The sequence below is a fragment of the Crocuta crocuta genome, unplaced genomic scaffold, assembly GCF_008692635.1.
Source record: "Crocuta crocuta isolate KB4526 unplaced genomic scaffold, BGI_CrCroc_1.0 scaffold351, whole genome shotgun sequence".
Classification (NCBI taxonomy): Eukaryota; Metazoa; Chordata; class Mammalia; order Carnivora; family Hyaenidae; genus Crocuta; species Crocuta crocuta.
Genome location: NW_027530853.1, coordinates 1,216,312 through 1,229,633, shown reverse-complemented (window position 1 = coordinate 1,229,633; position 13,322 = coordinate 1,216,312). Strand labels below are relative to the sequence as shown.

Sequence of the window (13,322 nt, the reverse complement as noted above, 5' to 3'; positions counted from 1 at the left end):
TTTGACTCATTGTCAGTCCTCGGGGAAAAGCATTCAGTCTTTGGCCATTAGGTGTGAGATTAGCTGTAGGATTTTTGTAGATGTTCTTTATCATATTCAGGAAATTTCCCTCTATCCTTAGTTTTCTGGAAGTTTGCTCTTTCCATCATGAAAGAGTGTTGAATTTTGTCAAGTGGTTTTTCTACATTGGTTTATATGGTCATGTGATTTTTCTATTTTTGGCCTGTTAATATGGTGAATTACAATGACTGATTTTCAAATATATTTTTACATGTTTACTTATTTATTTTGAGAGAGAGAGGAAAAGAGAGAGAGACACAGAGAGAGAGAGAGAGAGAGAGCACACCCATGTGAGCAGGGGAAAGGCAGAGAGAGAGGGAGAGAATCCTTAAGCTGTCTCCTCACTGTCAGTGCAGAGCCCTACATGGGGCTTGATCTCACAACCCTGGGATCATGACCTGAGCGGAAATCAAGAGTGGGATGCTTAATCTACTGAGACACTAGGTGCCCCTGATTTTCAAATATTAAACTAGCCTTGCATCCTTAGAATAAAGTCCACTTAGTTGTGGTATATAATTATTTTTATATATTGCTGAATTCTGTTTCCTAATAATTTTTAAGGATTTTTGTGATTATATTCATGTGGAATATTGGTCTTTAGTTTCTTGATTTGTACTCTCTTGGTTTTGGTATCAGGGTAATACTCATCTTATAAAATGAGTTTGGAAGTGTTCCTTCTTTTCTCTGTTTTTTGGAAGAGATTGTGTAGAATTGGTGTTAATTCTTCTTTATAGGCTTTGTAGAATTCTCTAGTGAAACCAAATGGGCTGGTGTATATCTTTTTTGGGGATTTTTTAAAATTACTAGTTCAATTTCCTTAATAGTGATAAGGCTTTTCAAATGATCTATTTCATATTGGGAAACTTACAGTAGTTGGCGCTTTTCAAGGAACTGGTCCATTTCATCGAATTTGTCAAATGTGCGTGTATGATTTGTAGTATTTCCGGATCATCCTTTTGATAGCTACAGGATCTGTTTTCTGTAACCTTTGCCAATTCTGGATATTCGTCAATCTGAAAGGTGAAAAATGAGTCTTATGGATTTAGTTTCCATATTTTTTTCATTTGTTTTGTGAGAAAGAGAGAGAGAAAGAGAGAGAGAGAGGAGGGGCAGAGGGAGAGGGTGAGAGATCATTTTAAGCAGGCTCCAAGCCCAGCGCAGAGCCCTATGAGGGGTTGTCTCACAATCATGAGATCACAACCTGCGCTGAAATCAAGAGCCAAATGCTCAACCAACTGAGCCACCCAGGTGCCCCTAGTTTCCATATTTTTAATAATAAATATGTGGATAATTTTTCTGTTTTTGTTTATTTAACCCTTCACCCTTTTCCTAATTTTTACTTGTTTATCTTTCTCAGGTTGATTTGTGATTTGCGATTTGTGTTATGTATAGATTATGAATTCTAACCCTCTTTTTGTCCCATAATATGATACATATCGTTTCCATTTGTATTTTTCCTTTATTTTATTTTCTTTATTTAGTTTAGTTTGCTTTGCTACATGTTTTGAATTTTCACATAATTAAATCAATCATTATTTATCTTTAATGCTTCTGGAGTGTCATGCTGTATCCATCAGCAATCGATTGCAAGAGATAGAACCCAAAAGAAACTAGTTTGAGGGGGAGAAAACAGGAAGGATGGATGGATGGATAAAAAGGAAGGAAACAAACAAATAGAGGATGAATGTTGGCTCATGTAACTAGGCACTGTGGATCAAGGATCTTAACAATGTACCATTGGGGTTCTGTCTCTCTTCTCTTACTTTCAGCTTTGTCTGTATCTGTGTGGGATGTGATTTTGTAAAGCGGCTAGGCTTTGCGTAACGTTAAAAAGACTGCTGGAAATTCCAAGTTTACATTCTAATGACTTGCAATCCAAAACGAAAAGACTTGCAATCTGTATATCACACCCCACAGAAGGACTCAGAATGACCCTGCTTGGGTTTTGTGCCCTCCTTCTTCTCCATGCCTTGAACCAGTCCATGAAGATGAGGGGGATGCTGTGATTGGTCATTTGCCTGGCTCTGTGGCTGGTGAGCGCGTAGGGTACCTGTGTAGTGGTAGCTCCCTAGAAGAATGCTGGTAGAAGGTAGGACCCAAATGAATCCTCTAAACATGTCACTCTTAGAAAGACCTTCCCCAGCATAAGATGATTAAAAAACAAAACAAAACAAAACAAAACAGGTTTTTTTTTCTAATATGTATGGTGTCACTATTTTACATACAAATTTCTTTTTTTTTAATTTATTTATTATTCTGAAAGAGAAAGAGAGATAGAGTTTGAGTGGGATAGGGGCAGAGAGAGAGGGAGATACAGAATTAGAAGCCGTCTCCAGGCTCCGAGCTGTCAGCACAAAGCCCAATGCAGGGCTTGAACTCATGGATTACACAAGATCATGACCTGAGCTGAAGTTGGATGCTGAACTGACTGAGTCACCCAAGCACCCCTACATATAAATTTCTGACCCATGTTGGAAAGTGAGGGATAGAAGACAGAAAATCAGGGACAGGGAGAGGAGAGAACGTGGGGTGATGTAGGCATCTTTTGCTAGATGCTCTTATACTGGAAGAGAACATGATCTTGAAACTTATTTGGTCCTCATAGCTTGATCACTTTCCTTCTCTGTTCCTTGAGTTTATTTTGAATTGAATCCTATAAGATTAGGATGGTGGGAAGGACAAGGGCCTCATTTAGCAAAAGGCTTTACATGATGGGCATTAACATATACCTGATTCAACTTGTCTGAACCCAATGCTCATGATTCTAAGGGACATCTGGGCATCCAGATATTATATGACAATGGGAGGCATAGAGCAGGATCCAGGAGCACCATAGGTATCCCAAACTATTTGAAAATCAAGATAAAGGTACACCTTGAATTCCTTCCCAGAGCCCTGTCAGGGGTGCGGGGAGGAAGGGTGAGCTTCGAGTAGGAGACAAAGGACAGAGGCAGAGAGGGGATGAGCAATTTCACTACCTCCTGTGCGTGTACTCAGGTCACCTATGGAGGACCCAGCTGCGGAGACCTCCTCTCCTAAAATATGTTCCCATGTGTCCACTGAAAGCTTCCTTATTTTATTTTTTTAACATTAGAAGAATCTTTTACAAATGATTCTCTAGTGCTGAAAACATATTATCTTGGGTTCAACAATTCCTTCCATTTCACCTCTGTTTCTTTTTCTTCACTCAACTCGTAGAAAATAAATTTTAAGCATTTTAATTTTAAAAGCATGTACAGTACGATCCCATTTATATGAAATTATTTCATTGATGATGATCCCATCTATTGATTCCTCTATCTCTTTGTACATCAACTGTCAAGAATGGTTATTTCTAGACTGCACTGAGTTTTTGAATTTTTTTTTGCTTTCATCTTCTAAAAATAATAAGCACTTATCANAAGAAATGGGCAGAAGATATGAACAGACACTTCTCCAAAGAGGACATCCAGATGGCCAACAGACACATGAAACGATGTTCAGCATCCCTCCTCATCAGGGAAATACAAATCAAAACCACACTGAGATACCACCTCACACCAGTCAGAGTGGCTAAAATGAGACTTATTCCTTTTAAAGAATAAGGTCTGTGATGAGAAGTATCTACCTACTGCTACTTACAGTTGGGTATATTTTCTTCAGTATGCAAATAAATGTCTGTTGGCAATTACTACTTATAACTTTGTGAAGTCTACCCAGAGCCACAAAGGATCTTGGCCAGAAAGGGAAAGGACAGGAGAAGACACACAAAGAGAAGAAAGGAGTAAGAGGGGCGCCTGGGTGGCTCAGTCGGTTAAGTGTCCAACTTTGGCTCAGGTCATGATCTCATGGTTTGTGGGTTCGAGCCCCGTGTCGGGCTCTGTGCTGACAGCTAGCTCAGAGCCTGGAGCCTGTTTCGGATTCTGTGTCTCCCTCTCTCTCTGACCCTCCCCTACTCATGCTCTCTCTCTCTCTCTCTTTCATAAATAAATAAAACATTTAAAATAAAAAATAAAAAAAGAAGAAAGGAGTAAGAGACCTAACTGAGACAGGCAGGTCCTCCAGGTTGCAGGATGGCCTGTGGCTTCGGGAAAGTGGCTTCCCATGGGTCTGTGACAGGAGACTGCTGGTTGCTGTCACCTCTCCTCCATCACCTCTTTGTCTTTGGACTCCTTGCTTATGTCCAGTGTTAGGTTTCTTTTATATCCCTCCCTGTGCCTAAATCCGTATTGTGCATCCAGCAAGCACTCAATAAATGCATAACTGATGCTCCTTTCCCAAGGGGGTCATTCTCCCTAAATCACACCTCTTTGTCTTTCAGGCTCACAGGCTTTCAGCTGCCAGCCACCATCGTCAGCGCCGCTACCACCCTCTCTCTGCGCCTCATCAGTGACTACGCGGTCAGCGCTCAGGGCTTCCACGCCAGCTATGAAGGTAGGTGCCTCGTGGCCCCCACCATGGGGGCCTGATGAGGGAGGTCAGAATCGCTATGGGCGGGGCCGGGCTGCTCTCACCTGCAGGTGAGAGATGCTTCAGGTTCAAAGCTTCCTCCTGTCCTAACAAGGCTGCTGTTACCAGTAACTTGGTTACCAAAATTGTCTGTGCCACGTTCCCAGGAAACTGAAAATTGAAATCAGAGCTCAGCTGCAGTAATTCATCCTGAGGGCCTGGTAGCATCTATTTCTCTGTCCCCTAAATGCATTTTGTTGTGTTTTTTATTTTTTTAAATTCTGTTTTCTATTGGGCTTAATTGTTTAAGGTATTTCTGCTTGGGTTTGGAAATAAGAGAGATAGAAAGCCTAAGGAAAAGAAATAAAAAGAAAATAAGTAGCAGAAAAAAAAATTCTGCTCCGTATAGTGACTGCAAAGAGTCAGTTTTATATCATTCAGAAAAGAACCATCAATTTTTCCTTAATAGCACAGATTAGGGCTTCTTGGTTTGAGTTATGCAAATAATTTCCACTTCTCTCAGCTTGTTTAAATATGGTGTTGGCATTCAAATTAACACTAATATCTTCAGATTATACACTATTATTATTATTAACTTTATTATATTAGTTCAGAAGGTGGTACTTCTAGATCTCTGTCATTTCCCTAGGAAATTTACATCTCATTAATAGGTAATTATGCTGCTCTTGGCTAAGACCGCACTGCTATTTTGTGTTGAGATCATTAATAGGTATATTTTAAGACTGTTAATGATAATTAATAACAGTAATGACATAACACCCTAGCAAAGCATGCCAGTTATTCAAAAGCTTTCTTTCCCTTACCTCCAAGAACTTAAAGAATAAGTGATGCTTTCTTGAATGAAGCTATAGCAATATAGAAATAGATACCACCTTTATCTTGGCTAGAAATATACCATGCAAAAAGGGCAAGTCCTACCTCCTTGACAAAACCCATCCCTGGTGGTAGGGGTGTGAGGGGCAGAGTCTGATGCTTCGACCTCAGCATTTGAGGACCCCTGAGAAAGGCCTCAGTTAGTCTTAACCAAAGAAGGAAAATCCATAGAACATTCTGGATGCCTTTAACTGAGGGCTTCTGACATAATTCCAGATCACTTTAACTGAGGGCTCCTAACATAACCACACTCTCCTTTAGCGGAGGGCTCCTGACAGAGACTTAAGTGTCTCTAAAGGTCTCTTGAGATAGTCCAATTTCTTTATAAAACAGAAACAAAAAAACAACGATCAGTTCCTTCCAATAGCAAGCCTGTACTCTTGGTCACTCTAGTCACATCTCTACCTTGAATCTTTGTCCTCAAGCCCAAAGTAATTCTCTCCAAGTCTGAGTTACAGCCTCTTCAGAAGAGGCCTCTTGAGAAACTCTTTACAGTATTTCTGGCCATGGGTTCCTTCTACAACATGCTGGCCTTGGGCAGACTGGCTGTGTTTGGGGTTGGTGGTGGAATGAGTCAGTGACACCAGAGTTGATGCCTGCAGAGATGCTGGGAAGGGCTGAGCCAGGGGGACCTGGCTGCGCCCTCACCATGTCTTCACTCAGCAGTCGTAGATATTTATCTGAGGCCTGGCTTTTCATGAGGCTTTAGGAAATATGTGTCTTATTGATTCCTAACCACATTGTCCCCTCTGCAGAACAATGCCAAGGACTTTTCCACCTTGCAGAGCAGATCTGAGGCTACATTCACTGAGGTCTTTTAAATCAGAAGTTGTATGTAGCCTGGACAGGAAGGGTCTACCCTGGAAATTAGGGCCAAAATTCTGAATGTATATGGATATGTGTATTTTTTTTAGAAAAGGTCTAGAACAGTTATCAACAAACTATGGCCCCCTGGCTGAATCCAGCCCATGGCTTGTTTTTGTAAATAAACTTTAATTAGAATACAGCTAAGCCCATTTGTTACTATACTATCCATGACTGCTGGCAGGTACCAAAACTTCAGAGTCAAGCTACTGCTGCAGAGACCACATGGCCTACAAAATATAAAATATTTAGTCTCTGGCGCTTTACAGAAAACGTTTGTTGACCCTTTGTCTAGGGCTGCGCTATTCAACGTAGTAACCATTCACCACAGAGGAATATTTACATTTAAATGACTCAAAATTAAATGAAACTTACAGTTCATTTTCTCACTTGCACTAGCTTCATGTCAAGTGTTCAGTAGCCACGTGGTGGCCGCCATACTGGACAACACGGGTAGAGAGCATTTCCATCACTGCAGCTTCCACTGGATCCATAAAGGGTCTGTGATTCAAAAGAGGTCATAAAATAGTGAGAAAGGGTAGAGGCTGATGGGTCCCTCCTTCCACCTGCCTGGTACAGAGGAGGCCGAGAGGGTGCTCAGCATTCTGCTGCAGGACCAGTGGGCCAGAGGAAGGGCCTCCCTAGCTCAGCCACATGACGGCGAACTTGGTGGTAAGAAGACAGAACCTTGTAGGCAAGGCTCAGGCAAGCCCTGGACCAGTGCAGACAGGTGGCTGTGGCTGAGTGAGTCCCCATGCAGTCACCCGTGTGGCGTTTCTGCCAACTCCAGTCTGTGCGGCTACTGTCTTTGTGCTGCCTGGCAGAGCAACTCACAGATGCGTGTGCTAACAAGGGAGCCATGCACAGAGGAGCCGAGGCTGGGGCTGTTACTGAACCCCATTGATCTGGCCTAGGGGCTGGACCATGGGGCCATTTGTGCATTTGGAAAAGTGTGGATTGCACCAACTTCTAAAACACCTAAAGTGGAGGGGCAAGAAGTGGAGAGTGTGGGAGGAGCCAGTAGGGGCAGCCACTGCTGGGAATAAACGATGTGCTACGTGCATTCACCACGGTGACCCAGGCCTGTCTGTCACTGGGCTTATCAACAAGATACCAGATAATCCCACGTTTGGGGATTTACTGATAAACACTAGCTTCTTAGGCCTATAACTGACTCACTGACCTTGGGCAGAATTTTTGGAACTATCTGGGCCTCACTGGAGGGGGAAGGGAGATCTGGTAGTCAGAACGACTGTGAAGATTTGGGTCTCTGGGAGAGAGGTCAGCCCCTCCCTCCATTGCACAGTCTGCCTTAGTCATTTGTGCCGGACGGTCATAGAAAGACAGACAGACAGACTGGCTCCAGAAGAGGATGTTCCCCTACCAGCCCGGGCTGCCCTCAGCCAGGACGGCCCCCTTGTATCCTCTAGTCAGGATATTGCTGCATCCATTAAAAAAAAAACATCAAACATCGGGCCCTGCTCTCAGGAGCTCCCCTTGGCTGATGTCCCTGAAAGTCTGCTATCAAAGCGAGGTTGTCTCCTCCGCATCGGGAGAGTGAAACATGCAGATAAGGGATTGAACCACTGTGGGGGTCTTTGGAGATAGGTGAAGTCAGGTGAAGAGTGTCAGCCACAGCAGCTGCCGCTTCAAGGGAAAGATCAAAAAGGCGAATCGTCTAGCCCCTGAGATGACAGAGGATGCTTGATTTGTAATCCCTGGGGATGAGGGTGTGGGCTGCGGCCATGGACCAGAGGGAAGGGGATCAACTTGTATTAAGCGCTGACGGTATGCCAGGCACTTTACATACATTATCTCACTTAATCCCCACGGCAGCCCTGCAGACCGACATCGCTATCTCTATCTTACAGATGTATGAGCTGCATGCGACTTGAGAGTTTTGTGTTCAGCTTAAGGCTACTTGATGGCCAGAAGTTTTTATGTGGCGTCTTTGGCACTAAAGACTATACTCTTCTGCGCCGCACTCCCTGCCAAACTCCTGGAGTAGGGCAGAGGTTGGTGACTCCATTTCATGGGCAGGTAAACTGGAGCTCTGTCAGAGGCAGGAGAGGACACAGGAAGCCTGCCTCAACTTCAGTGCCCGTCCAGGCTGGTGTCAGGGTCATCCTGGGGGAGGCAACAAGGGATGTGTCCAGAGCCTCTAAGCTAGGGTTGCCAGTTAAACTACAGGATGCTCAGTTAATTTATATAATTTAATAATTTTAAATTATTCAAATGCAAAAACGTGACTATTTTAAAGTATAAGTATATCCCAAATATTCCATGGGATATACTTATACTAAAAACTTATCCATTGTTCATCTGAAATGCAAATTTAACAGAGCGTCCTGTATATTCATTGGCTGGCTCTAGTAACCCTGTTCTTGGCACGGAGTCCCCATGACTCCTCACCCCATTCACTTCCCCCTCCTCCTGACTTCCAGATCTGCCCACCCCCAACTTGCTCTGCCCAGCTATGGCTGCCTGTCCACTGCAGACGGTCCAGCCTCACCTCTGACATTCCAGTAAGTGTACATATAGGCAGCTCTCTGCACATGCACGTGGGCACCTGCACATAGTTGTAGATCCATATGCATTGTGAGTTATGCTGTATGTTCAGTTCTGTAATCTGATTAATGAGGACAGAGTTTTTCCTATGTTAATAAAAGTAGTTCTGTTTTGTTTGTCCTTCTTAATGCATATTAGTGAGGGAGCCATTGTGGTTTGCATACCTCACAATTATTTAACCAGTAGCCTTCTGTGGACACTTAGGTGAAGAACATTCTTGTACATACAACTTAAACCCTCATCTAATTATCGTCTCAGAATAAATTCTTAGAAGTGCAATTGCTGGGTCAAAGAGTGGGTAGATTTTACATTTTAATACATAATTCCACAGTGTGCTTAGAAAGGTTATACTGATACATGCCTCCACCAACAGCACACTTGGGTCTATCCCTCTGCCCCCTACACTGCATGTTGGTGAGTTTTAAATCAGTTTCATTGATTAAAATGGGTGAAAAAGGAAATCTCATTTGTTGTTATAATTTACATCTCTTTGAGGATAGGGAAGGTTGAACACCTGTCATCACTTACTGGCCTTTTATAGAGCATTTTGTAAATTGCCTATCCCCACCTCTGCCCATTTTTCTGTTGAGGTGTTAGTATTTTTTCTTATCTTTTTTGTAAATGGTTTTTGCATATTAAAGATATTAACGTTACAGGTTTCCTTTTGATGTGCAGGAGTTTTAATTTTGATGCCACTGTTTTTTTTTTTTTAATAGTTTATTGTCAAATTAGTTTCCACATAACACTCAGTGCTCATCCCCACAAGTGTCCTCCTCCATGCCCATCCCCCCCTCCCCCCACATCCATCAGTCCTCAGTTTTTGTCAGCATTCAAGAGTCTCTCATGGTTTGCTTCTCTCCCTTTCCCCCACCATTTCCGCCCTTCTTCTCCCCCTTGTTCGTCCGTCAAGTTCCTCCTAATCCTCCTATACGTGCAAACATATGATATTTGTCCTTCTCTGCCTGACTTATTTCGCTCAGCATAACACCCTCAAGGTCCATCCACGTTGCTACACATGGCCAGATTTCATTCTTTCTCATTGCCATGTAGCATTCCATGGTATAGATAAACCACATCTTCTTGATCCATTCGTCCGTTGATGGACACTTAGGCTCTTTCCATGTTTTAGCTATTGTGGAGAGTGCTGCTATGAACATTGGGGTACATGTGCTCCTATGCATCAGCATTTCTGTAGCCCTTGGGTAAATTCCTAGCAGTGCTATTGCTGGGTCATAGGGGAGTTCTATTGTTAGTTTCCTGAGGAACCTCCACACTGTTTTCCAGAGGGGCTGTAGCAGTTTGCATTCCCACCAACAGTGTAGGAGGGTGCCCGTTTCTCCACATCCTCGCCAGCATCTAGAGTTCTCTGATTTGCTCATTTTAGCCACTCTGACTGGCGTGAGGTGGTATCTCAGTGTGGTTTTGATTTGTATTTCCCTGATGAGGAGGGATGCTGAACATCGTTTCATGTGTCTGTTGTTGATGCCACTGTTTTAAATTTAAAAAATTTTTACTTTTATGATCTACCTTTGGTGTCATGCTTGGAAAGATCTCTTCCATGCCACGATCATATAAATATTCATTGAAACGTTCGTCTTATTCTTTTTGTTTTATTTTTACATTGCACTCTCAAATCCCATTGGAATTCAGTTGTGTTTGTCTTGGTTTTGTTGATGGCTTCTGTCTCTGCCCCACCGATGCTCTGTGCATCCTTCATACTCTTTGAGTACGTGGAAGCCCGTCACTTCTCAGTTTGCCCCCAGTGATTCTCTCCCTGGTATTTCAGCGTTGTCTTCAAGCATTATTTCTCCCAGTCTAGCTGCCAGACTTCTCGCCTTTTTCCACACACAACTCTCAAAAACTGTGTGGGAATATTTCTGTCTATTCCAGACTCATCAGCAGGTAAACAGGAGTTACTATAAGCTGATCAGAAATGTCAATTAGATGAGGGTCTCTGCAGGTTTTAAATGCCGATCTTGGGTTGCACCTTTGCATTTTAGGACCATTAATCTCTAGCAGTCCGTCTGACACTTTGGTGAAGGAGAGCCCGAGTCTGCGGAGTCTTAGTCGATCCAATCTATTTAATCATCGAGATCTGAAAACAGTTATTTATTTCTGCTTAGCTAAATCTATCATCTTGGGATCTCACTATCAAAATATAGGAGGCTTCCTTAAAACTCAGGCCTATTCTACTTCACTTATTATCTCCACAGAATCTAGAAGGATGAAGAACACTTATTTTTGCAAATTCCCTGGTAACCGTTAAGGGGAAAGGTGGCATAATACAATGATTAAGACCTCAAATCCTGGATTCATACGTACCTGGAATCAAATCCCATCTCTGCCACTCACTTGCTGTGAGAACTTGGCCAAGTAATTTCATTTCTCTGACTCCACATCTGGAAAACCAGGAGAATACTATGCTTCACAGAGTTGTGAAGACTAAGGAAGAGAATGCACACTCACACGACGTGTTCAGGACAGGGCCTGGCAAATTATCCCTGCTCGATAAATACCAGTGGATTAATGAAGTCACCCTCATGCTAACCTCACTTGCCTGGGACTATTTCAGGAGCTGGAAGAAAAGATAAAATGCCATCACCAGCGGTCACAGCCCCAGCTCTGCCCCAGGCCCCTGGCTCCTGAGTCTGCCTAAAACCCTCATGCTGTGTGTGGTCTGCAAACAGACTGTGACCTCTCTGGGGAAGGGACGGAGTTGTCCCTAACCATGAGCACCAGGACTGCCTGTGAGGGCGTCCACTGGACAAGAATGAGGCCTCAGGTCTTACCACCTGGAGGACCAGAGCTGCCCAGCTCAAGGCAGGAGCTTAGCCTTTTTGTGGCCTCTGTTCTTTGCATCAGAGAGGGTTGGCTCTAGAGCTAAACATGCTCATAACATGTCCAGCAGCCTGTACACACTGGGGTTTGGAGTCATGGACTTGAAAGCTGTGACTTTCTTTGCACACACACACACACACGCATGCACACGTGTGCACACACATACACACCACCTTTCCCTATTTCCTTTCATCTAATTCACATGCCCTGAAGTCTACCCACAAGCCACTAGTCTACCTGAAAGAATGATCCCGGAGGGGCTGACATCACCCATAAAGTTGATGGTAGAGATTCTTTCATTCACTGAGCTAATATTTATGAATGCCTACTGTGTGCAGTTGTTGATTTTTCAACTGGGCCTCACCTTCACAACCACAGTTTGCCCCCTCTGCCTCCATCCACCCATACTCCCAAAGGGCACCCATACTCCCAACAGGGGAGGAGGAGGATGTGCCCAGTACAGTGTCACTTCTGAAAGAACACCTTCGTGCGCTTTTGCTACCAGTGGAAGATCAGCAGTGTCACCCCTGGAGGTCAGACGGACACATCTGTAGGGGACAGAAGAGCAAAGACGGAGCTCCCTGAGGGTCCTAGGCAAGGAGAGGCAGGTTTGAAGCCAACTTCGGGCCAGGGCGTGTTTTCAAGGTTTTTGGAGGTGGGGCAGGGTTGAAGGTGACCATGATGACACTGTGCACACAGAGAAATTGGGGTCCAGAAATGGGCCCCTCCTGATACTATTCCTTCCTGTAATTAGGCCCTCTGATTCCCATCTCCCCATCTCCACCTCTCAGACAATTTCCTCATTCTAAAGGGTTTCCCAATTCTGGGACATTATGCAGACATTTCAAAATTGGGCTAATGGAAGCTATTCGACTACATATATATATATGAATATGCAATTTGCACCATTCAGCCTGCTCTGGGCCAGAACAGCAGGCCCGGTGAGGCCTCCTCTTGGGCAGAGGCAGCGAATGTCCATTTCCTCTGCCCAGGAGGGATGGTGCTTCCTGAGTGAACCTGCTCCATTTCCGACGGCTCTGCCTTGGGAGTTGGAGAACATTTCTTTTAATCAGTACTGTGGAGTAGCAAATTAATACATAGAGATGTGACATTTGAGACAAATTGGGCAGCACTTCTCAATAAGTGGGGAATCAGGATGAATTTCATATCACGTCCTCAATAATCCCACAAACAGTTCATCATGCACAGTGATATTTTGCCCCTTTGGGGAAGAGTATTAACATAATTTGATGATGATATCATACTGAGCTCTAGTGCCCTGACCCTCCTCACATCGGCGTGTTAGAAGACACGGTGATGAAGGGGAAGGAGCATTTTCAGGTGACTGGGCTATCTGCAGGTAGCATGGACATCCACTTTAGTCCCCTGTCCCCATTCATTCATTCATTCATTCATCATGCATTCAACAAATATTTACCGCACAGCTGCTCTATGCCAGGTCTCAAGGTAGGCTTCGAGGAATATGTGTGCGTAAAGAGCGTTCACCTTTAAAAAAATTTTTTTGGAGCGTTTATTTATTTTTGAGACAGAGAGAGACAGAGCACGAGTGGGAGAAGGGCAGAGAGCAAGTAGAATCCGAAGCAGGCTCCAGGCTCCAAGCTGTCAGCACAGAGCCCAGTGCAGGGCTCGAACCCATAGACTCTGAGATC

The 13,322-nt window shown here is 43.8% G+C and overlaps 1 protein-coding gene across 1 annotated transcript in view; it reads left to right on the top strand.

The window, feature by feature from the left end:
• The window catches only part of CSMD2 (CUB and Sushi multiple domains 2), a 543,202-nt gene that overhangs the window by 46,214 nt on the left and 483,666 nt on the right, over positions 1–13,322 (top strand). Inside the window, 1 exon segment of the mRNA XM_077769466.1 lies at positions 4,361–4,473. Within this exon segment, the coding sequence (XP_077625592.1) occupies positions 4,361–4,473 (113 nt within the window).